Source organism: Heptranchias perlo, chromosome 3 (genome assembly GCF_035084215.1).
Source record: "Heptranchias perlo isolate sHepPer1 chromosome 3, sHepPer1.hap1, whole genome shotgun sequence".
NCBI classification, from domain to species: domain Eukaryota; kingdom Metazoa; phylum Chordata; class Chondrichthyes; order Hexanchiformes; family Hexanchidae; genus Heptranchias; species Heptranchias perlo.
In genome coordinates this window covers 37,055,597-37,080,511 of record NC_090327.1, presented here as the reverse complement: position 1 = coordinate 37,080,511, position 24,915 = coordinate 37,055,597, and the positions used below count along the sequence as shown (strand labels likewise).

Sequence of the window (24,915 nt, the reverse complement as noted above, 5' to 3'; positions counted from 1 at the left end):
TCCCTCCCTCCCCTCTGTTTCCTCCCTCCCTCCTCTCTGTTTCCTCCCTCCCTCCTTCCTCTCTGTTTCCTCCCTCCCTCCTCTCTGTTTCCTCCCTCCCTCCTCCCTCCCTCCCTCCCTCCTCCCTCCCTCCCTCCCTCCTTCCTCCCTCCCTCCTTCCTCTCTGTTTCCTCCCTCCCTCCCTCCTCCATCCCTCCCTCCTTCCTCCCTCCCTCCTTCCTCCCTCCCTCCTCCCTCCCTCCCTCCCTCCTCCCTCCCTCCTCTCTGTTTCCTCCCTCCCTCCTCTCTGTTTCCTCCCTCCCTCCTCTCTGTTTCCTCCCTCCCTCCCTCCTCTCTGTTTCCTCACTCCCTCCCTCCTCTCTGTTTCCTCCCTCCCTCCCTCCTCTCTGTTTCCTCTCTCCCTCCCTCCCTCCCCTCTGTTTCCTCCCTCCTTCCTCTCTGTTTCCTCCCTCCCTCCCTCCTCTCTGTTTCCTCCCTCCCTCCTCTCTGTTTCCTCCCTCCCTCCCTCCTTCCTCCCTCCCTCCTCCCTCCCTCCCTCCCTCCTCCCTCCTTCCTCTCTGTTTCCTCCCTCCCTCCTTCCTCCCTCCCTCCCTCCTTCCTCCCTCCCTCCCTCCTCCCTCCCTCCTCTCTGTTTCCTCCCTCCCTCCTCTCTGTTTCCTCCCTCCCTCCCTCCTCTCTGTTTCCTCCCTCCCTCCCTCCCTCCTCTCTGTTTCCTCCCTCCCTCCCTCCCTCCTCTCTGTTTCCTCCCTCCCCCCCTCCTCTCTGTTTCCTCCCTCCCCCCCTCCTCTCTGTTTCCTCCCTCCCCCCCTCCTCTCTGTTTCCTCCCCCCCTCCTCTCTGTTTCCTCCCCCCCTCCTCTCTGTTTCCTCCCTCCCCCCCCCTCCTCTCTGTTTCCTCCCTCCTCCCCCTCCTCTCTGTTTCCTCCCTCCTCCCCCTCCTCTCTGTTTCCTCCCTCCTCCCCCTCCTCTCTGTTTCCTCTCTCCCTCCCTCCCTCCCCTCTGTTTCCTCCCTCCCTCCTCTCTGTTTCCTCCCTCCCTCCTTCCTCTCTGTTTCCTCCCTCCCTCCTTCCTCCCACCCTCCCCTCTGTTTCCTCCCTCCCTCCCTCCTCTGTTCCCTCCCTCCCTCCCTCCCTCCTCTGTTCCCTCCCTCCCTCCCTCCTCTCTGTTTCCTCCCTCCCTCCCTCCTCCCCTCCCTCCTCTCTGTTTCCTCCCTCCCTCCCTCCTCTGTTCCCTCCCTCCCTCCCTCCTCTGTTCCCTCCCTCCCTCCCTCCTCTCTGTTTCCTCCCTCCCTCCCTCCTCCCCTCCCTCCTCTCTGTTTCCTCCCTCCCTCCCTCCTCTCTGTTCCCTCCCTCCCTCCCTCCTCTCTGTTTCCTCCCTCCCTCCCTCCTCTCTGTTTCCTCCCTCCCTCCCTCCTCTCTGTTTCCTCCCTCCCTCCTCTCTGTTTCTTCCCTCCCTCCCTCCTCTCTGTTTCCTCCCTCCCTCCCTCCTCTCTGTTTCCTCCCTCCCTCCCTCCTCTCTGTTTCCTCCCTCCCTCCCTCCTCTCTGTTTCCTCTCTCCCTCCCTCCCTCCCCTCTGTTTCCTCCCTCCCTCCTCTCTGTTTCCTCCCTCCTTCCTCTCTGTTTCCTCCCTCCCTCCCTCCTCTCTGTTTCCTCCCTCCCTCCCTTCCTCCTCTCTGTTTCCTCTCTCCCTCCCTCCCTCCCCTCTGTTTCCTCCCTCCCTCCTCTCTGTTTCCTCCCTCCCTCCTTCCTCTCTGTTTCCTCCCTCCCTCCCTCCTCTCTGTTTCCTCCCTCCCTCCTCTCTGTTTCCTCCCTCCCTCCTCCCTCCTTCCTCCCTCCCTCCTCCCTCCTTCCTCTCTGTTTCCTCCCTCCCTCCTTCCTCCCTCCCTCCCTCCTCCCCTCCCTCCTCTCTGTTTCCTCCCTCCCTCCCTCCTCTCTGTTCCCTCCCTCCCTCCCTCCTCTCTGTTCCCTCCCTCCCTCCCTCCCTCCCTCCCTCCTCTCTGTTTCTTCCCTCCCTCCCTCCTCTCTGTTTCCTCCCTCCCTCCCTCCTCTCTGTTTGTTTCCTCCCTCCCTCCTCTCTGTTTCCTCCCTCCCTCCCTCCTCTCTGTTTCCTCCCTCCCTCCCTCCTCTCTGTTTCCTCCCTCCCTCCCTCCTCTCTGTTTCCTCCCTCCCTCCCTCCTCTCTGTTTCCTCCCTCCCTCCCTCCTCTCTGTTTCCTCCCTCCCTCCCTTCCTCCTCTCTGTTTCCTCTCTCCCTCCCTCCCTCCCCTCTGTTTCCTCCCTCCCTCCTCTCTGTTTCCTCCCTCCCTCCTTCCTCTCTGTTTCCTCCCTCCCTCCTCTCTGTTTCCTCCCTCCCTCCTCCCTCCCTCCCTCCCTCCTTCCTCCCTCCCTCCCTCCTTCCTCTCTGTTTCCTCCCTCCCTCCCTCCTCCATCCCTCCCTCCTTCCTCCCTCCCTCCTTCCTCCCTCCCTCCTCCCTCCCTCCCTCCCTCCTCCCTCCCTCCTCTCTGTTTCCTCCCTCCCTCCTCTCTGTTTCCTCCCTCCCTCCTCTCTGTTTCCTCCCTCCCTCCCTCCTCTCTGTTTCCTCACTCCCTCCCTCCTCTCTGTTTCCTCCCTCCCTCCCTCCTCTCTGTTTCCTCTCTCCCTCCCTCCCTCCCCTCTGTTTCCTCCCTCCTTCCTCTCTGTTTCCTCCCTCCCTCCCTCCTCTCTGTTTCCTCCCTCCCTCCTCTCTGTTTCCTCCCTCCCTCCCTCCTTCCTCCCTCCCTCCTCCCTCCCTCCCTCCCTCCTCCCTCCTTCCTCTCTGTTTCCTCCCTCCCTCCTTCCTCCCTCCCTCCCTCCTTCCTCCCTCCCTCCCTCCTCCCTCCCTCCTCTCTGTTTCCTCCCTCCCTCCTCTCTGTTTCCTCCCTCCCTCCCTCCTCTCTGTTTCCTCCCTCCCTCCCTCCCTCCTCTCTGTTTCCTCCCTCCCTCCCTCCCTCCTCTCTGTTTCCTCCCTCCCTCCCTCCCTCCTCTCTGTTTCCTCCCTCCCCCCTCCTCTCTGTTTCCTCCCTCCCCCCCTCCTCTCTGTTTCCTCCCTCCCCCCCTCCTCTCTGTTTCCTCCCTCCCCCCCTCCTCTCTGTTTCCTCCCTCCCCCCCTCCTCTCTGTTTCCTCCCCCCCTCCTCTCTGTTTCCTCCCTCCCCCCCCTCCTCTCTGTTTCCTCCCTCCTCCCCCTCCTCTCTGTTTCCTCCCTCCTCACCCTCCTCTCTGTTTCCTCCCTCCTCCCCCTCCTCTCTGTTTCCTCTCTCCCTCCCTCCCTCCCCTCTGTTTCCTCCCTCCCTCCTCTCTGTTTCCTCCCTCCCTCCTTCCTCTCTGTTTCCTCCCTCCCTCCTTCCTCCCACCCTCCCCTCTGTTTCCTCCCTCCCTCCCTCCTCTGTTCCCTCCCTCCCTCCCTCCCTCCTCTGTTCCCTCCCTCCCTCCCTCCTCTCTGTTTCCTCCCTCCCTCCCTCCTCCCCTCCCTCCTCTCTGTTTCCTCCCTCCCTCCCTCCTCTCTGTTCCCTCCCTCCCTCCCTCCTCTCTGTTTCCTCCCTCCCTCCCTCCTCTCTGTTTCCTCCCTCCCTCCCTCCTCTCTGTTTCCTCCCTCCCTCCTCTCTGTTTCCTCCCTCCCTCCCTCCTCTCTGTTTCCTCCCTCCCTCCCTCCTCTCTGTTTCCTCCCTCCCTCCCTCCTCTCTGTTTCCTCCCTCCCTCCCTCCTCTCTGTTTCCTCCCTCCCTCCCTCCTCTCTGTTTCCTCCCTCCCTCCCTCCTCTCTGTTTCCTCCCTCCCTCCCTCCTCTCTGTTTCCTCCCTCCCTCCCTCCTCTCTGTTTCCTCCCTCCCTTCCTCCTCTCTGTTTCCTCCCTCCCTCCCTCCTCTCTGTTTCCTCTCTCCCTCCCTCCCTCCCCTCTGTTTCCTCCCTCCCTCCTCTCTGTTTCCTCCCTCCCTCCTTCCTCTCTGTTTCCTCCCTCCCTCCCTCCTCTCTGTTTCCTCCCTCCCTCCCTCCTCTCTGTTTCCTCCCTCCCTCCCTCCTCTCTGTTTCCTCCCTCCCTTCCTCCTCTCTGTTTCCTCCCTCCCTCCCTCCTCTCTGTTTCCTCTCTCCCTCCCTCCCTCCCCTCTGTTTCCTCCCTCCCTCCTCTGTTTCCTCCCTCCCTCCTTCCTCTCTGTTTCCTCCCTCCCTCCCTCCTCTCTGTTTCCTCCCTCCCTCCCTCCCCTCTGTTTCCTCCCTCCCTCCTCTCTGTTTCCTCCCTCCCTTCCTCCTCTCTGTTTCCTCCCTCCCTTCCTCCTCTCTGTTTCCTCTCTCCCTCCCTCCCTCCCCTCTGTTTCCTCCCTCCCTCCTCTCTGTTTCCTCCCTCCCTCCTTCCTCTCTGTTTCCTCCCTCCCTCCTTCCTACCTCATCCTTCCTCCCTCCTTCCTCCCACCCTCCCCTCTGTTTCCTCCCTCCCTCCCTCCCTCCTCTGTTCCCTCCCTCCCTCCCTCCTCTGTTCCCTCCCTCCCTCCCTCCTCTCTGTTTCCTCCCTCCCTCCTCCCCTCCCTCCTCTCTGTTTCCTCCCTCCCTCCCTCCTCTCTGTTTCCTCCCTCCCTCCTCTCTGTTTCCTCCCTCCCTCCCTCCTCTCTGTTTCCTCCCTCCCTCCCTCCTCTCTGTTTCCTCCCTCCCTCCCTCCTCTCTGTTTCCTCCCTCCCTCCCTCCTCTCTGTTTCCTCCCTCCCTTCCTCCTCTCTGTTTCCTCTCTCCCTCCCTCCCTCCCCTCTGTTTCCTCCCTCCCTCCTCTCTGTTTCCTCCCTCCCTCCTTCCTCTCTGTTTCCTCCCTCCCTCCCTCCTCTCTGTTTCCTCCCTCCCTCCCTTCCTCCTCTCTGTTTCCTCTCTCCCTCCCTCCCTCCCCTCTGTTTCCTCCCTCCCTCCTCTCTGTTTCCTCCCTCCCTCCCTCCTCTCTGTTTCCTCCCTCCCTCCCTCCTCTCTGTTTCCTCCCTCCCTCCTCTCTGTTTCCTCCCTCCCTCCTCCCTCCTTCCTCCCTCCCTCCTCCCTCCTTCCTCTCTGTTTCCTCCCTCCCTCCTTCCTCCCTCCCTCCTCCCTCCCTCCCTCCTCCCCTCCCTCCTCTCTGTTTCCTCCCTCCCTCCCTCCTCTCTGTTCCCTCCCTCCCTCCCTCCCTCCTCTCTGTTCCCTCCCTCCCTCCCTCCCTCCCTCCCTCCTCTCTGTTTCTTCCCTCCCTCCCTCCTCTCTGTTTCCTCCCTCCCTCCCTCCTCTCTGTTTCCTCCCTCCCTCCTCTCTGTTTCCTCCCTCCCTCCCTCCTCTCTGTTTCCTCCCTCCCTCCCTCCTCTCTGTTTCCTCCCTCCCTCCCTCCTCTCTGTTTCCTCCCTCCCTTCCTCCTCTCTGTTTCCTCTCTCCCTCCCTTCCTCCTCTCTGTTTCCTCTCTCCCTCCCTCCCTCCCCTCTGTTTCCTCCCTCCCTCCTCTCTGTTTCCTCCCTCCCTCCTTCCTCTCTGTTTCCTCCCTCCCTCCTCTCTGTTTCCTCCCTCCCTCCTCCCTCCCTCCCTCCCTCCTCCCTCCCTCCCTCCCTCCTTCCTCCCTCCCTCCCTCCTTCCTCTCTGTTTCCTCCCTCCCTCCCTCCTCCATCCCTCCCTCCTTCCTCCCTCCCTCCTTCCTCCCTCCCTCCTCCCTCCCTCCCTCCCTCCTCCCTCCCTCCTCTCTGTTTCCTCCCTCCCTCCTCTCTGTTTCCTCCCTCCCTCCTCTCTGTTTCCTCCCTCCCTCCCTCCTCTCTGTTTCCTCCCTCCCTCCCTCCTCTCTGTTTCCTCCCTCCCTCCCTCCTCTCTGTTTCCTCTCTCCCTCCCTCCCTCCCCTCTGTTTCCTCCCTCCTTCCTCTCTGTTTCCTCCCTCCCTCCTTCCTCCCTCCCTCCTCCCTCCCTCCCTCCCTCCCTCCTCCCTCCCTCCTCTCTGTTTCCTCCCTCCCTCCTCTCTGTTTCCTCCCTCCCTCCTCTCTGTTTCCTCCCTCCCTCCCTCCTCTCTGTTTCCTCACTCCCTCCCTCCTCTCTGTTTCCTCCCTCCCTCCCTCCTCTCTGTTTCCTCTCTCCCTCCCTCCCTCCCCTCTGTTTCCTCCCTCCTTCCTCTCTGTTTCCTCCCTCCCTCCCTCCTCTCTGTTTCCTCCCTCCCTCCTCTCTGTTTCCTCCCTCCCTCCCTCCTTCCTCCCTCCCTCCTCCCTCCCTCCCTCCCTCCTCCCTCCTTCCTCTCTGTTTCCTCCCTCCCTCCTTCCTCCCTCCCTCCCTCCTTCCTCCCTCCCTCCCTCCTCCCTCCCTCCTCTCTGTTTCCTCCCTCCCTCCTCTCTGTTTCCTCCCTCCCTCCCTCCTCTCTGTTTCCTCCCTCCCTCCCTCCCTCCTCTCTGTTTCCTCCCTCCCTCCCTCCTCTCTGTTTCCTCCCTCCCCCCCTCCTCTCTGTTTCCTCCCTCCCCCCCTCCTCTCTGTTTCCTCCCTCCCCCCCTCCTCTCTGTTTCCTCCCTCCCCCCCTCCTCTCTGTTTCCTCCCTCCCCCCCTCCTCTCTGTTTCCTCCCTCCCCCCCCTCCTCTCTGTTTCCTCCCTCCTCCCCTCCTCTCTGTTTCCTCTCTCCCTCCCTCCCTCCTCTCTGTTTCCTCCCTCCCTCCTTCCTCTCTGTTTCCTCCCTCCCTCCTTCCTCTCTGTTTCCTCCCTCCCTCCTTCCTCTCTGTTTCCTCCCTCCCTCCCTCCTCTGTTCCCTCCCTCCCTCCCTCCCTCCTCTGTTCCCTCCCTCCCTCCCTCCTCTCTGTTTCCTCCCTTCCTCCCTCCTCCCCTCCCTCCTCTCTGTTTCCTCCCTCCCTCCCTCCTCTCTGTTCCCTCCCTCCCTCCCTCCTCTCTGTTTCCTCCCTCCCTCCCTCCTCTCTGTTTCCTCCCTCACTCCCTCCTCTCTGTTTCCTCCCTCCCTCCCTCCTCTCTGTTTCCTCCCTCCCTCCCTCCTCTCTGTTTCCTCCCTCCCTCCCTCCTCTCTGTTTCCTCCCTCCCTCCCTCCTCTCTGTTTCCTCCCTCCCTCCCTCCTCTCTGTTTCCTCCCTCCCTCCCTCCTCTCTGTTTCCTCCCTCCCTCCCTCCTCTCTGTTTCCTCCCTCCCTCCTCTCTGTTTCTCCCTCCCTCCCTCCTCTCTGTTTCCTCCCTCCCTCCCTCCTTTCTGTTTCCTCCCTCCCTCCCTCCTCTCTGTTTCCTCCCTCCCTCCCTCCTCTCTGTTTCCTCCCTCCCTCCCTCCTCTCTGTTTCCTCCCTCCCTCCCTCCTCTCTGTTTCCTCTCTCCCTCCCTTCCTCCTCTCTGTTTCCTCTCTCCCTCCCTCCCTCCCCTCTGTTTCCTCCCTCCCTCCTCTCTGTTTCCTCCCTCCCTCGTCTCTGTTTCCTCCCTCCCTCCTTCCTACCTCATCCTTCCTCCCTCCTTCCTCCCACCCTCCCCTCTGTTTCCTCCCTCCCTCCCTCCTCTGTTCCCTCCCTCGCTCCCTCCTCTGTTCCCTCCCTCCCTCCCTCCTCTCTGTTTCCTCCCTCCCTCCCTCCTCCCCTCCCTCCTCTCTGTTTCCTCCCTCCCTCCCTCCTCTCTGTTCCCTCCCTCCCTCCCTCCTCTCTGTTTCCTCCCTCCCTCCCTCCTCTCTGTTTCCTCCCTCCCTCCCTCCTCTCTGTTTCCTCCCTCCCTCCTCTCTGTTTCCTCCCTCCCTCCCTCCTCTCTGTTTCCTCCCTCCCTCCCTCCTCTCTGTTTCCTCCCTCCCTCCCTCCTCTCTGTTTCCTCCCTCCCTCCCTCCTCTCTGTTTCCTCCCTCCCTCCCTTCCTCCTCTCTGTTTCCTCTCTCCCTCCCTCCCTCCCCTCTGTTTCCTCCCTCCCTCCTCTCTGTTTCCTCCCTCCCTCCTTCCTCTCTGTTTCCTCCCTCCCTCCCTCCTCTCTGTTTCCTCCCTCCCTCCCTTCCTCCTCTCTGTTTCCTCTCTCCCTCCCTCCCTCCCCTCTGTTTCCTCCCTCCCTCCTCTCTGTTTCCTCCCTCCCTCCTTCCTCTCTGTTTCCTCCCTCCCTCCCTCCTCTCTGTTTCCTCCCTCCCTCCTCTCTGTTTCCTCCCTCCCTCCTCCCTCCTTCCTCCCTCCCTCCTCCCTCCTTCCTCTCTGTTTCCTCCCTCCCTCCTTCCTCCCTCCCTCCCTCCTTCCTCCCTCCCTCCTCCCTCCCTCCCTCCTCCCCTCCCTCCTCTCTGTTTCCTCCCTCCCTCCCTCCTCTCTGTTCCCTCCCTCCCTCCCTCCCTCCTCTCTGTTCCCTCCCTCCCTCCCTCCCTCCCTCCTCTCTGTTTCTTCCCTCCCTCCCTCCTCTCTGTTTCCTCCCTCCCTCCCTCCTCTCTGTTTCCTCCCTCCCTCCTCTCTGTTTCCTCCCTCCCTCCCTCCTCTCTGTTTCCTCCCTCCCTCCCTCCTCTCTGTTTCCTCCCTCCCTCCCTCCTCTCTGTTTCCTCCCTCCCTTCCTCCTCTCTGTTTCCTCTCTCCCTCCCTTCCTCCTCTCTGTTTCCTCTCTCCCTCCCTCCCTCCCCTCTGTTTCCTCCCTCCCTCCTCTCTGTTTCCTCCCTCCCTCCTTCCTCTCTGTTTCCTCCCTCCCTCCTCTCTGTTTCCTCCCTCCCTCCTCCCTCCCTCCCTCCTCCCTCCCTCCCTCCCTCCTTCCTCCCTCCCTCCCTCCTTCCTCTCTGTTTCCTCCCTCCCTCCCTCCTCCATCCCTCCCTCCTTCCTCCCTCCCTCCCTCCCTCCCTCCCTCCTCCCTCCCTCCTCTCTGTTTCCTCCCTCCCTCCTCTCTGTTTCCTCCCTCCCTCCTCTCTGTTTCCTCCCTCCCTCCTCTCTGTTTCCTCCCTCCCTCCCTCCTCTCTGTTTCCTCCCTCCCTCCCTCCTCTCTGTTTCCTCCCTCCCTCCCTCCTCTCTGTTTCCTCTCTCCCTCCCTCCCTCCCCTCTGTTTCCTCCCTCCTTCCTCTCTGTTTCCTCCCTCCCTCCCTCCTTCCTCCCTCCCTCCTCCCTCTCTGTTTCCTCCCTCCCTCCTTCCTCCCTCCCTCCCTCCTTCCTCCCTCCCTCCCTCCCTCCCTCCTCCCTCCCTCCTCTCTGTTTCCTCCCTCCCTCCTCTCTGTTTCCTCCCTCCCTCCCTCCTCTCTGTTTCCTCCCTCCCTCCCTCCCTCCTCTCTGTTTCCTCCCTCCCTCCCTCCCTCCTCTCTGTTTCCTCCCTCCCTCCCTCCCTCCTCTCTGTTTCCTCCCTCCCCCCTCCTCTCTGTTTCCTCCCTCCCCCCCTCCTCTCTGTTTCCTCCCTCCCCCCCTCCTCTCTGTTTCCTCCCCCCCTCCTCTCTGTTTCCTCCCTCCCTCCCTCCTCTCTGTTTCCTCCCTCCCTCCTCTCTGTTTCCTCCCCCCCTCCTCTCTGTTTCCTCCCCCCCTCCTCTCTGTTTCCTCCCCCCCTCCCCCCCTCCCCCCTGTTTCCTCCCCCCCTCCCCCCCTCCCCCCTGTTTCCTCCCCCCCTCCCCCCTGTTTCCTCCCCCCCTCCCCCCTGTTTCCTCCCCCCCTCCCCCCCTCCTCTCTGTTTCCTCCCCCCCTCCTCTCTGTTTCCTCCCTCCCTCCCCCCCTCCTCTCTGTTTCCTCCCTCCCTCCCCCCCTCCTCTCTGTTTCCTCCCTCCCTCCCCCCCTCCTCCTCTCTGTTTCCTCCCTCCCTCCCCCCCCCCTCCTCTCTGTTTCCTCCCTCCCTCCCCCCCTCCTCTCTGTTTCCTCCCTCCCCCCCCTCCTCTCTGTTTCCTCCCTCCCCCCCCCTCCTCTCCTCTCTGTTTCCTCCTCCACCCCCCCCCCTTTCTCTCTCTGTATTAGTTAGCTAAATGATTTCAGCTGTTTATAGTCAGGCAATATCCCAGTGCACACTTGTCCTTGCCAACCATCTCCTAAGCCTCTGGACTTGGTTAAGTGAAGTGTGTCCCTATGGAGAGTGTGCACTCCATATGGGACAAACAGAAACTGTCCCTGTGTGGGTTTCTCTGTAGCTTGGTTTGGAGATCCAAACATGGAGATGGATTTCAATGCATCAGACCCCTGCCTGTGAGGTTTTTTTTTGCATCATGTGGACCCCCTCCATTAGAGTGACATTTTAAGACTGGGAATCTTCATATTCCCACCTCACATCAATACGTCAGCATCACTGTCAATCATATCCTCGAGCTGTACTGGGTTTGGGAATGATTGGCAGATCCTATTTCACAGCTGTCGATCCCTCCTAAGCCAACCCAGGCATTCAGTAACCGAGCCTGCGGCCATCGTTGGTTGCAGGTCTCCCAGGGGCATTCCCTGCCTCAGATGTATGACTGGCCTGAGGCAGTGAGTTGGAAGCCCAGCTTTCTCAACAGCACAGTGTTTAAAAATATATTTTATTGGTTTGCATACACTGCAGCTATTGTACGGTTTACCATAGAATCATACAGCACAGAAGGAGGCCATTTGGCCCATCATGCCTGTGCCGGCTCTTTGAAAGAACTATCCAATTAATTCCACTCCTCTGCTCTTTCCCCATTGGCCTGCAAATTTTTCCTTTTCAAGCATAGATCCAATTCCCTTTTCAAAGTTACTAGTGAAACTGCTTTCATCACCCTCTCAGGCAGTGAATCCAGATAATAACAACTCACTGCGTAAAAAAACTCTTATCTCCCCTCTGGTTCTTTTTCCAATTATCTTAAATCTGTGTCCTCTGGTTACGCTTCATAATTTTGAACACCTCTATTAAGTCTCCCCTTAACCTTCTCTGCTATAAGGAGAATATTCCCAGCTTCTCTAGTCTCTCCACATAACCGAAGTCCCTCATCCCTGGTATCACTCTGGTAAATCTCCTCTGCACTCTCTCCAAGGCTTTGATGTCCTTGTTATGAGTGGGAATCCCGGGTCTTGGCCAGGAACACCTCAGAAGACTGCAGGCAGCATTAAGCAAATCAAGGCCTCATAAAGGGGACGGATTGCTACATTTGAATATACTTTCGAGCTGGTTGTGCTGGCTTGCCACCCTACCCGCCCCTAAGCTGCTTGCCAGTGTTGCATATTCCTCTTTCCTCCCCTGGAGGCCTCCATCTGAGCACCTGACAGAAATATTTAAATTAGCTAACTGTGCCCTGACCCTTGAAACTCCAACAGGGGTCAGGAATGGAGGTCACGAAGGCAATGGGATTCCCGCTCTGCCGCAGAAAGGGAATTTTGACCTCTGGTGTTGGCAGGATATTCAGGTGCATCGTAGCTGAGCCTGATCCTGTTCTCACGACATCTACACATAGCCTTGGCTCAGTAGTAGCATAGAAGGTCGCGGATTGAAGTCCCACTCCAGAGACTTGAGCACGTAATTCAGGCTGAAACTTCAGTGCAATACTGAAGGAGTGCTACACTGTCAGAGGTGCTGTCATTTGGATGAGACGTTCATCCGATGCCCCGTCTGTTTTTAAATGTAGATGTAAAAGATCCCATGGCACTATTTGAAGAAGTGCAGGGGAGTTCTCTGCATCCTGGCCAATATTTATCCCTCAGCCACCATCACAAAAACAGATGATCTGTTTGTGGGACCTTGCTGTGCATATTGGCTATTGCGTTTCCTACGTTACAACACTTTAAAAGTACTTTATTGACTGTGAAGCACTTTGGGACATTCTGAGGTCATGAAAGGCACGATATAACATCTCGTCCAAGAATGGCACCTCCAACAGTGTAGCACTCCCTCAGTACTGCACTGAAGTGCTAGCCTACATTTTGTGCTCAAGGTCTCTGGAGTGGGACTTGAACCAACAACCTTATGACTTCGAGGCGAGAATGCTACCATTGAGCTATGGCCAACACTGAAAGATCAAAAACAAAAGAAAAAGTCGTACTTGGAGTAATTTGAATTTTTGTTGTAATTGAATTTTTTTTTGGTCTCTTTTTCATCTGTAGGAGTTCCTGCTGTGTTTGTGGCGGCGTGGGCCAGTGTGAGGGCAACCCTGGCAGATACGCAGTACGTACCAGCTAACGATTCCACCAAATCAAGCCAGAAAATGCTACAGATGAGCAGCAGGGCCTCTGGCATCGGGGGGTGGGGGGGAGAGGTTAACATATCGGATAGAGACCCCCCTGGGAAATCTGTGAGCCCCTTAATAAGGCTGTATCAAGCAAAGAAGAGAGCACAAGAACATATGAAAATCTAAAGCAAAAAAACATTAATTGACCCTCAATCCCACTCCACCCAGAGTCATTGTATAATTATTCCATCATGGACTTCCCTCACACAACATTTGTTGATCCCCTACTTTAGGAGCACTGCTAGATTTTCACTCCCATCGAACATAGGAACAGGAGTAGGTCATTCAGTACCTTGAGCCTGTTCTGTCATTCAGATCATGGCTGATTTGTACCTCAACTCCATTTACCTGCCTTTGTTACCCTTACCTAACAAAAAATTATCGATCTCAGTCTTGAAAATTTCAATGTACCCAGCATCCGCAGCCTTTAGGGGGAGAGAGTTCCAGATTTCCACTACCCTTTGTGTGAAAAAGTGCTTCTTGATTTCATTCCTAAATGGCCTAGCTCTAATTTTAAGATTATGCTCCCTTGTTCTGGATTCCCCCACCAGAGGAAATAGTTTCTTGGTATTACCCTATCGAATTGCTTTATATTTTTAAACACCTTGATCAGATCACCACTCAATCTTCTATACCCGAGGGAATACAAGCCACGTTTGTGCAACCGTCCTTGCAATTTAACCCTTTAAACCCCAGTATCATTCCGGTGAATCTGCGCTGCACTCCCTCGAAGACCTTCCTGAGGTTTGGTGCCCAGAACTGAATGCGGTATCCCAGATGGAGTTTGGCCAAGGCTCTGTACAACTGAAGCATCACTTCCTCCCCTTTGTATTCTAGCCCCGTTGAGGTAAAGACCAACATTCCATTAGCCTTTTTGATTACATTTTGTACCTGTGCACTAGCTTTTAGTGATTTTTTACCTGGACACCCAAATCCCTTTGCCTGTTCAGGTGGATGTTAAAGATCCCAAGGCACTATTTGAAGAAGAATCATAGATTCATAGAATATTACAGCACAGGAAGAAGCCATTCAGTGCCGATGTCCTGATGTCATGAAAGGCGCTATATAAATGCAAGTCCTTTCCTTCCTTTGATTCCTCTCTGGTCTGTTAAATATGTGGTGCACCATGGAAATACGCGCAGGAATTATGGATAACTGTCACATATATAACTCAATACATCTACCGTTGCTCTTTCTCTCTCTACAGATGCTGGGATTTAAGTGCTGGGAACGTAAAGTTGATTTATCAGTTACCCATTCTGGCAGCAATATTGGTGAGATATCAAAAAAAAATTCTCCCCTCCTCTCCTGGAGGTTCTGACTCATTCTGAGGCGGATTCTATGGCATCAGGTACCATCAAATCCAATAACTTTCTGGGTTCACTTGACAGGAAATGTTTCTTTTCTCTTCCAGGTAAACTTCATGCTTTTCATCAACATTATCAGAGTTTTAGCCACAAAGCTGAGAGAGACCAACGCAGGAAGGTGCGACACCCGTCAACAGTACCGGTAAGCTGTAGGGACACATGATTGGTTCAGATCAAGAAGGCCCTTCTGTATGGAGAGATCAGGAAGGTGTCTAGTGTGGGAATAGAAATGGATGGGGCGGTGTCGTTCTGAGATTGAGATTAAGGCACTTTTTTTGATCACTGTGCATGGACTTCATCTTGCATCTGATTCCTTCTATACCTGGCTTGGCAGTGCTTGAAACAAGAACGTAAAAAAGGCCTTACTGTGTATCTAACCTGTGCTGTACCTGGTCTTGAAGTGTTTGTAGGAGCATTGTCATTATTACCCTGTCATTCAATTACATACTCTCCTCCCTCGCTACTTCTTGTTGGAGTCCTTCCTTTGTGGCTTCTAACTCACCCACCTGCTAAAAGTCACCACTGACATCTTGTGTAACTGTAACCTTGGCAAGCTACCCTGCCTCATCCTCTTTGACCCCTCTGTGACCTTTCCAGGGTACCAACCCATTTTCTTCCACCTGAATAGGCAGACAGGACCTCAGGTTAAAGTCTCGCCTCTGAATCAAAGTTGTAGGCCCAAGCCCTGCTCTAGATACTGTATTATCTAGCCTGAGGGGCTGCTGCATCGTCTCAGGTGCTGTCTCTCCACTAAGATATTGTGTGGGGGAAATAGGCGGCATGGCAATGGGAGAATTTCGGAATATTCAGGCCACCTTCTGGGCTGGGATTTCTTTCTCCTTGCCTACTCTTTCCCTCTCGCTGCCTACTCTTTCCCCGCCTGCCACATATAAATGACAGCGGGGGTGTGGGTCCTAAGATCCCAGCTGATTTCCCTGTTCTCCGCCACACTTATTGTCTCCATGTAGAAAGTGGCAGCAGGCCCCATGATGTGGTAGTAAACACCTAAAAAATAGGTGATTGACTCTTAACTGCCTTCTGAAGTTACCTAGCAAGCTACTAAGTTGTATCAAACCGTTATCTGCGGTTCCAGAAGAAGGCCCACCGCCACCTTTTCGGGCAACTAGGGATGGGCACTAAATGCCGGACATGCCAGCGATGCCCATATTGAGAACGTATAAAAAATAAGAAGACATCTAAATGCCTTTTGAGCCCATTCACGATGTCTGCCTCAGTGACCTTCCATGGTAACTCATTCTACGATTGTATTACCCATAGAACCATAAAAAAGATACAGCACAGAAGGGGGCCATTCGGCCCATCGTGTCCGCGCCGGCTCGAAGAACAACCAGGTGCCCATTCTAATCCCATCTTCCAGCACCTGGTCCGTAGCCCTGCAGCTTACAGCATTTAGGTGCAGGTCCAGGTACTTTTTAAAAGAGTTGAGTCCCTGCCTCTACCACCAATTTGGGCAGTGAATTCCATACACCCACCACCCTCTGGGTAAAAAAGATTTTCCTCATGTCCCCTCTAATCCTTCCGCCAATCAGCTTAAATCTATGTCCTCTAGTTCTTGAACTCTCCGCTAGGGGAAACAGGTACTTCCTGTATACTCTATCCAGGCCCCTTATAATTTTCTACACCTCAATCAAGTCACCCCTCAGCCTCCTCTGCTCCAAGGAAAACAACCCTAGCCTATCCAATCTCTCCTCGTAGCTGCAATTTTCAAGCCCTGGCAACATTCTTGTAAATCTTCTCTGCACCCTCTCCAGTGCAATTACATCCTTCCTGTAATGTGGTGACCAGAACTGCGCACAATACTCCAGCTGTGGCCTTACCAGTGTTTTATACAGTTCCATCATTACATCCCTGCTTTTGTATTCTATACCTCGGCTAATAACGGAGAGCATTCCATATGCCTTCTTCACAACCTTATCTACCTGTACTGCCACCTTCAGGGATCTGTGCACATGCACTCCAAGGTCTCTCACTTTCTCTACCCCTCTCAATATATTCCCGTTTACTGCGTATTCCCTTTTACTGTTTGCCCTCCCTAAGTGCATTACCTCACACTTCTCCGGGTTGAACTCCATTTGCCACTTCTCCGCCCACTCCACCAACCCACTGATATCTTCTTGGAGTCTACAGCTATCCTCTTCACTATCAACTACAGGGCCAATTTTTGTGTCGTCTGCAAATTTGCCAATCATGCCCCCTACATTCAAGTCCAAATCATTAATATATACCACAAACAGCAAGGGACCCAACACTGAGCCCTGTGGCACACCACTGGAAATGGATTTCCATTCGCAAAGACACCCATCAACTTTTACCCTTTGTTTCCTGTTACTGAGCCAATTTTGGATCCAATTCGCCACATTTCCCTGTATCCCATGGGCTTTTACCTTTCTGACCAGTCTGCCATGTGGGACCTTGTCAAATGCCTTACTAAAATCCATGTATACAACATCCACTGCACTACCCTCATCAATCCTCCTTGTCACTTCCTCAAAGAATTCAATCAAATTTATAAGGCATGACCTTCCCTGAACAAATCCATGCTGACTATCCCTGATTAAACCACACCTTTCCAAGTGTCAGTTTATCCTATCTCTCAGTATTGATTCTAATAGTTTGCCCACCACCGAGGTAAGACTGACCGGCCTATAATTGTTCGGCCTTTCCCTCGTACCCTTTTTGAACAATGGTACTACGTTTGCAGTCTTCCAGTCCTCCGGTACCTCCCCTGTATCGAGTGAGGATTGGAAAATGATCCTCAGAGCATCTGCTATTTCCTTCCTGGCTTCCTTCAATAGCCTATGAAACAATCCATCCAGCCCTGGTGACTTATCAACGTTCAAGGATTCCAGTCCCTCTAGTACTTCCTCTCTCGTTATGTTTACCTTATCCAATATTTCACACCTCTCCTCTTTAATCACTACGTCCGGATCATCCCTTTCCTTTGTGAATACAGAGATAAAATATTCATTTAAAACCCTACCCACATCCTCTGCTTCTACACACAAGTTACCCATATCATCCCCGATAGGTCCCATCTTTTCCTTAGCTATCCTCTTGTTCTTAATGTACCGATAAAGCATCTTTGGGTTTTCTTTAATCTCACTAGCTAATATATTTTCATGGTCTCTCTTTGCTTTCCTTATTACCTTTTTTACGTCATCCTTGTACTTTCTGTACTCCTCTAGGCTTTCTGCAGTATTTAGTTTTCTCTGACAGTCATAAGCTTTCTTTTTCTGCTTTATCTTGTCCCATATACTTCTAGACAACCAGGGAGCTCTAAATTTGGCAGTGCCACCCTTTTCCTTTGAGGGGACGTGTCTGCATTGTACCCGTAAAATTTCAGTTTTTAGTGCCTCCCACTGGCTTGCCACTGATTTCTCCTCAAATAGTTGTGTCCAGTCCACTTCTGCCAAATCACCCCTTAGTTCTGTAAAATTTGCCTTCCCCCAATTTAAAACATTTACTCCTGATTTAACTCTGTCCTTTTCCATAATAATGCTAAAACTAACTGAATTGTGGTCACTATCCCCAATATGGTCACCCACTGTCACTTCACCCACTTGCCCATCTTCATTTCCCAGGACTAAATCTAGAATTGCATCCCCTCTTGTTCGGCTTGTTACTTACTGGCTAAAAAAGTTCTCCTGGACACCGATCAAGAATTTTGCGCCCCCTGTGCCCCACACACTGTCTGAATCCCAGTTGATGTTAGGCTAGTTGAAGTCCCCTACTATTATAGTCCTCTTATTTTTGCACTCAGAAATTTGTCTACATATTTGTTCTTCTATCTCCCATTATGGTCACAAGTAAGATAAATGCAAAACAGAATTAAAGGGCCTCCTCTCATAGAATGATACAGCACAGGAGGCCATTCTACCCATTGTAACTGTGCCGGCTCTTCGAAAGAGCTATCCAATAAGTTCCACTCCCCTGTTCTTTCCCCATACCCCTGCAATTTTTTCCCCTTCAAGTATTTTTTAAATTCCCTTTCGAAAGTTGTTATTGATTCTGCTTCAACCACCCTTTCAGGCAGTGCATTCCAGATCATAACCACTCGCTGTGTAAAAACAATTCTCCTTATCTCATGGAATCTTAGAAATTTACGGCACAGAAGGAGGCCATTCGGCCCATCGTATCTGTGCCAACCGAAAAAGAGCAATCGTGTCTAATCCCACTTTCCAGTAGTCCAAAGCCTTGTAGGTTACGGCACTTCAAGTGCATATACAAGTAATTTTTAAATGCGATGAGGGTTTCTGCCTCTACCACCCTTTCAGGCAGTGAGTTCCAGAACCCCACCAACCTCTGGGTGAAAACATTTCTCCTCCGCTCCCCTCTAATCCTTCTACCAATTACTTTAAATCTATGCCCCCCTGGTTATTGACCTCTCTGCTAAGGGAAATAGGTCCTTCCTATCCACTCTATCTAGGTCCCTCATAATTTTATATACCTCAATTAAATCTCCCCTCAGCCTCCTTTGTTCCAAAGGAAACAGCCCCAGCCTATCCAATCTTTCCTCATAGCTAAAATTCTCCAGTCCTGGCAACATCCTCGTAAATCTCCTCTGTACCCTCTCTAGTGCAATCGCATCGTTACTGTAATGTGGTGACCAGAACTGTATGCAGTACTCAAGCTGTGATCTAACTAGTATTTTATACAGTTCTAGCATAACCTCCCTGCTCTTATATTCTATGCCTCGGCTAATAAAAGAAAGTATCCCTTATGCCTTCTTAACCACCGTATCTACCTGTTCTGCTACCTTCAGGGATCTGTGGACATGCACTCCAAGGTCCCTCTGTTCCTCTACACTTCTCATTACCCTCCCATTTATTGTGTATTTAATTGCCTTGTTTGCCCTCCCCAAACGCATTACCTCACACTTCTCCGGATTGAATTCCATTTGCCACATTTCTGCCCACCTGACCAGCCCATTGATATCTTCCTGCATTCCTCCTCACTATTGACCACACGGCTAATTTTTGTATCATCTGCAAACTTCTTAATCGTGCCCCCTACATTTAAGTCTAAATCATCAATATATACCACAAAAAGCAAGGGACCTAGTACTGAGCTCTACGGAACTCCACTGGAAACAGTTTTCTCGTCACAAAAACACCCGTAGACCATTACCCTTTGCTTCCTGCCACTGAGCCAATTTTGAATCCAATTTGTTACTTCCCCTTGGATCCCATGGGGTTGCACTTTTTTGACCAGTCTGCCATGTGTGACCTTGTCCAAAACCTTGCTAAATCCATGTAGACTACATCAAACGTGCTACCCTCATCGACCCTCCTTGTTACCTCCTCAAAAAATTCAAGCAAATTAGTCAGACATGACCTTCCCTTAACAAATCCATACTGACTGTCCTTGATTAATCCATGCCTTTCTAAATGACGATTAATACTGTCCCTCAGAATTGTTTCCAATAATTTGCCCACCACCGAGGTTAGGCTGACTGGCCTGTAATTACTCGGTCTATCCATTTCTCCCTTTTTAAACAACGGTACAACATTAGCAGTCCTCCAATCCTCCGGCACCATGCCTGTAGCCAGGGAGGATTGGAAAATAATGGTCAGAGCCTCCGCTATTTCATCCCTTGCTTCTCTTAACAACCTGGGATACATTTCATCCGGGCCTGGCGATTTATCTACTTTCAAAGTTGCTAAACCCCTTAATACTTCTTCTTTCACTATGTTTATCTCCCCGCTGTTTCTTTTGCCAATTATATTAAATCTGTATCCTTATCCGACCCTTCTGCCATTGGACGCAGTTTCTTGTTATTTACTCCATCAAAATCCTTCATGATTTTGAACACCTCTATCAGACCTCCCTTAACCTTCTCTGCTGTAAGGAGAACAATCCCAGCTTCTCCACGTAAATGAAATCCGGCATCCCTTGTATCATTCTAGTAAATCTCCTCTCACCCTCTCTAAGGCTGTGACATCCTTCCTAAAGTGTGGTATGCAGAATTGGACACAATATTCCAACTGGGGCCTAACCAGTGATTTATAAAAAATTAGCATAACTTCCTTGCTTTCATATTCTATGCCTGTTTATAAAGCCCATGTGCTTTTTTAACAGCCTGCTCAACTTGTCCTGCCACCATCAAAGATTTGTGTACGTACACACCCAGATCTCGCTGTCCCTGCACACCCTTTAAAATTGTACCATTTCGTACAATTCTCTCTACTCCTCTTTTTGTGTCTCTCTTTTAACTCATTCTCTATTCCTTGGTAAGATATATTAAGGGAAAAGGTTAATCTTCTGTCTAACTATGTCCCCATCTTGCCTTTTTGGCAGGAAGCTGCTGAAGTCGACTCTGGTGCTGACCCCTCTGTTTGGAGTTCATTACATTGTCTTCATGGCTATACCTTACACCGAGGTGTCCGGGATTCTCTGGCAGATCCAGATGCATTACGAAATGCTCTTTAATTCCTCTCAGGTAATTCTTTTTCTCCTCTGCAGAAGAGCATATTTTGTTGACAACTCAAGGGGTTATGGTAGTGTAGTGGTTATGTTACTGGACTAGTAATCCAAAGGCATGGACTAACAATCCAGCAAGTATGAATTTAAATTCCATCATGGCAGTTTAAGAAATCTGGAAATAAAAAGTTGGTATCAGTAAAAATGACTATCAAGCTGTTGGATTGTTGTAAAAACCCAACTGGTTCACTAATGTCCATTAGCGAAGGAAACCTGCTGTTCTTACCCGGCCTGGTCTACATGTATCTCCAGTTCTACACCAGTGTGGTTGACTCTTAGCTGCCCTCTGAACTGGCCTAGCAAGTCACTTAGTTTAAGAGCGCCCATCTCTACCTTAGGGCATCTAGGGATGGGCAATAAATTCTGGCCTTGCCAGCAACACCCACATCCTGAGAATTAATTTAAAAAAATAATTTAACTGGATCAAAGATTTTTGACTTTTTTTTCTTTCTTTGGTCAACCGGACAACTAACACTCATTGTAATCCATCTCCATCTTTAAGAGTCTCCAAATCAAGCTGCACAGGGAGAGTTTCTGTTTGCCTGATATGGAGTGCGCATGCTCCCCCCAGAAGGCCACATCCTACTTACCTGAGTCCAAACAGACTAGGCACAGGTTGGCAGAGCCTAGGCTCAGAACTAATAAAAAGAATGATTCACTCCGGTCTGGTACAGAAAGGCCCGTGTGTGTCTCAGTATCAGCTCCTGTACATTCCTGTCTGGTGCAAAAATAAAACAGGAAAGGTGGCTCAACCGTGGCTTACAAAAGAAATTAGGGATAGTATTAGATCCAAAGAGGAGACATATAAAATTGCCAGAAAAAGCGGCAAGCCTGAGGATTGGGAGCAGTTCAGAATTCAGCAAAGGAGAACAAAGAGTTTGATTAAGAGGGGAAAAATAGAGTAAGAGAGTAAACTAGCAGGGAACATAAAAACTGACTGTAAAAGCTTCTATAAATATGTCAAGGGAAAAAGATTAGTGAAGACAAATGTAGGTCCCTTACAGTCAGAAATGGGGGAAATTATAATGGGGAAACAAAGAAATGGCAGAACAATTAAACACATACTTTGGTTCTGTCTTCACAAAGGAGGACACAAATAACCTCCCGGAAATGTTAGGGAACTAAGGGTCTAGTCAGAGGGAGGAACTGAAGGAAATCACTATTAGTAAAAAAAATGCTAGGGAAATTAATGGGGCTAATGGCTGACAAATTCCCAAGGCCTGATAATCTACATCCCAGAGTACTAAAGGAAGTGGCCCCGGAAATAGTGGATGCATTGGTGATCATCTTCCAAAATTCTATAGACTCTGGAACAGTTCCTACAGATTGGAGCGTGGCAAATGTAACCCCACTATTTAAAAAAGGAGTTGGACTATAACCTGGTGTTGTAAGATTCCTTACATTTGTCAACCCCAGTCCATCACTGGCATCTCCACATCATAAAAAAGGAGGGAGAGAAAAAACAGGGAATTACAGACCAGTTAGCCTAACATCAGTAGTGGGGAAAATGCTAGAGTCTATTATAAAGGATGTGATAACCGAACACTTGGAAGGCATTAACGGGATTGGACAAAGTCAGCATGGGTTTATGAAAGGGAAATCATGCTTAACAAATCTACTGGGGTTTTTTGAGGAGGTAACTAGTAGAATAGATAGGGGAGAACCAGTGGATGTGGTGTACTTGGATTTTCAGAAGGCTTTTGATAAGGTCCCACACAAGAGGTTAGTGTGCAAAATTAAAGCACATGGGATTGTGGGGGGAATATACTGGCATGGATTGAGAATTGGTTGACAGACAGGAAACAGAGAGTAGGCATAAACGGGTCTTTTTCCAGGTGGCAGGCAGTGACTAGTGGGGTACCGCAGAGATCAGTGCTTGGGCCCCAGCTATTCCCAATATATATCAATGATTTGGATGAGGGAACTAAATGTAACATTTCCAAGTTTGCAGACGACACAAAGCTGGGGTGGAATGTGAGTTGTGAGGAGGATGCAAAGAGGCTCCAATGTGATTTAGACAAGTTGGGTGAGTGGGCAAGAACATGGCAGATGCAGTATAATGTGGATAAATGTGAGGTTATCCACTTGGGTTGTAAAAACAGAAAGACAGATTATTATCTGAATGGTGATAGATTGGGAAAAGGGGAGGTGCAACGAGATCTGGGTGTCCTTGTACACCATTCAATGAAAGTGAGCATTCAGGTGCAGCAAGCAGTTAGGAAGGTGAATGGTATGTTGGCATTCATTGCAAGAGGATTTGAGTTCAGGAACAGGGATGTCTTACTACAGTTGTACAGGGCCTTGGTGAGACCACATCTGGAATATTGTGTGCAGTTTTGGTCTCCTTATCTGAGGAAGGGTGTCCTTGCCATGGAGGGAGTGCAATGAAGGTTTACCAGACTGATTCCTGGGATGGCAGGACTGACGTATGAGAAGAGATTGGGTCGACTAGGCCTGTATTCACCAGAGTTTAGAAGAATGAGAGGTGATTTCATCGAAACATATAAAATTCTAACAGGACTAGACAGACTCGATGCAGGGAGGATGTTCCCGATGGATGGGGAATCCATAACCAGGGGTCACAGTCTCAGGATACGGGGTATGCCATTTCGAACTGTGATGAGGAGAAATTTCTTCATTCAGAGGGTGGTGAACCTGTGGAATTCTCTACCACAGAAGGCAGTGGAGGCCAAGTCATTAAATATATTGAAGATGAAGATAGATATATTTGTAAATGCTAAAGGGATATGGGGAAAAAGCGGGAACAGGGTACTGAGTTAGACGATCAGCCATGATAATTTTGAATGGCGGAGCAGGCCCAAAGGACCGAATGGCCTACTCTTGCTCCTATTTTCTATGATTCTATGTACAGTATACATTGGGTAAAAGGGAACGATTCGCTCCTGTCTGGTACTGTACAGCTCGTGTGTGGCTCAGTGCCAGCACCTGTATGTATATAACACAGTGAGGGTTTGTTATAGAAGATTACCAGGGAAGCTCCATTCATTGAACAGCAGAGCTCTAACTACTGTCCCTTTGACTTTGCAGGGTTGCTTTGTGGCTGTTATCTACTGTTTCTGTAATGGAGAGGTAAGTGTTTGTGTTTGTGTATGTGTGTTGGTTCCAGTGAGTGAGCACAAGTGCCAGGTGTAGATGGATGACTGACCTGAACTGATATAGCGCCTTGCCGTGCTGATGCGTTTCAAAGTTCGGGGATTTCCTTGGAGCTGGCCCTGCTCCACCGCTGCAAATCTGCACGTCCCGATGAAGTTATAGCGGTGGAGCACGAGGAAATTGAGGGCCAAAATGTTTGACATGATAAATCCTGGCAAAGGTGAATTTTTGTACAAGCACATTAAACCGCACTAGTTGGGAAATACGCTCCCACATCGTGTGATCTCACAATCCATATCGGCACACAGCTGAATAAAGAAACTAATTGAAAACAAAAATACAGGCTGGTTATATCATTTGCATACCGAGTAAATTCCAATCCTTGCTGCTCCCTTGTAATTTTGATTCCTTTGAGTTTCACCAATGTCCCCTCTTTGACATTTCTCTATTTCCTCAGCCTCGCCTTGTTTCACCGGTTATCTGTGGGAATCTGTGGGCAAAAGTGAGGCCCTCACTGACCATCTATTGTTCCCTTTTCTGGGAATAATAAATTCAGATAATAATTAAATGCACAATTCACTTGGAAGATAAATTCTGTGAGGCTGCGCTCTCGGTGTACAGCCTTGTATGATGGGTTTGCGGTTTGTAAAATTGGGCTGGAGATCTGCCTGCCTGATTCGCAATGCTCCCAATTTACTGGTCATTAAGCTCCTTCCTAATCTGACTGTTGTATAAAATCCCAGTGGACCAAACCACTTCCAATTCAGTCTCACTCCACTGAATCGCAATAGATTGAGCCTGCATTCTATCCACTCTCATTGTGCTGAATCCCAATGGATCAAGCCTTGTCCCATTCACTCCCAGTTTACTGAGTCCTAATGGATCAAACCTTGTCCCATTCACTCCCATTGTACTGAGTCTAGTGAGCTGAACCTTGTCCTATTGATTATAGAATCACAGAAAGGTTACAGCATGGAAGGAGGCCATTTGGCTCATCAAGTCCGCGCCAGCAAATAGTGATACAGCAGGGCTCGTCCGCGATTTGAACCGGGGACCTCTCGCATGTCAATGGATGAAACGCCCTAAGCAAGAATCATACGCCCTAAGTGAGAATCATACCCCCAGACCAACAAGCCGCTGACTTTTACTCCAATTGTACTAAGTCCAGAGCTGAACGTTGTTCCATTCACTTCCTTTCTAGTGCATTCTAATCAATCAAAACTTATCTCATTCACTCCCAAAATAAAGTATTATCAAATTCAAGTTGAACAATGAAATACTAAGTTACATCAAAACTACAGCACAGAAACAGGCCATTAGGCTTAAATGGTCTATGCGGTGTTTATGCTCCACACGAGCCTCCCCTCCCTACTTCATCTAACCCTATCAGCACACCCTTCTATTCCTTTCTCCCTCATGTGTTTATCTAGCTTCCTCTTAAATGCATCTATACTATTTGCCTCAACTACTCCTTGTGGTAGCGCGTTCCACATTCTTACCACCAAGAAGTTTCTCCTGAAATCCCTATTGGATTTATTAGTGACTATTTTACATTTATAACCTCTAGTTTTGGACTCCCCAACAAGTGGAAATATTTCCTATTCGTCTATCCTATCAAACCCTATCATTATTTTAAAGATCTCTATCAGGTCACCCCTCAGCCTTCTCTTTTAGAGAAAAGAGTCCATTCAGCCTTTCCTGATAAGGATATCCTCTCAGTTCCAGTATCATCCTTATAAATCTTTTTTGCACCCTCCCTGATGCCTCTATATCCTTTCTATAATATGGAGAGCAGAACTGAGCACAACACTCCAGGTGTGGTCTAACCAAGGTTCTATACCAGTTTAACATAACTTCTCTGCTTTTCAATTCTATCCTTCTAGAAATGAACCCTTGT

The 24,915-nt window shown here is 51.3% G+C and overlaps 1 protein-coding gene across 1 annotated transcript in view; it reads left to right on the top strand.

Annotated features, from left to right (window-relative positions):
- Positions 1-24,915, top strand: part of LOC137312101 (parathyroid hormone/parathyroid hormone-related peptide receptor-like) — a 116,320-nt gene that overhangs the window by 85,829 nt on the left and 5,576 nt on the right. Inside the window, exons 8-12 of the mRNA XM_067978835.1 lie at positions 11,912-11,972; positions 13,244-13,310; positions 13,451-13,545; positions 19,722-19,863; positions 22,953-22,994. Of these exons, the coding sequence (XP_067834936.1) occupies positions 11,912-11,972; positions 13,244-13,310; positions 13,451-13,545; positions 19,722-19,863; positions 22,953-22,994 (407 nt within the window). The remainder of the gene's footprint in view (positions 1-11,911; positions 11,973-13,243; positions 13,311-13,450; positions 13,546-19,721; positions 19,864-22,952; positions 22,995-24,915) is intronic.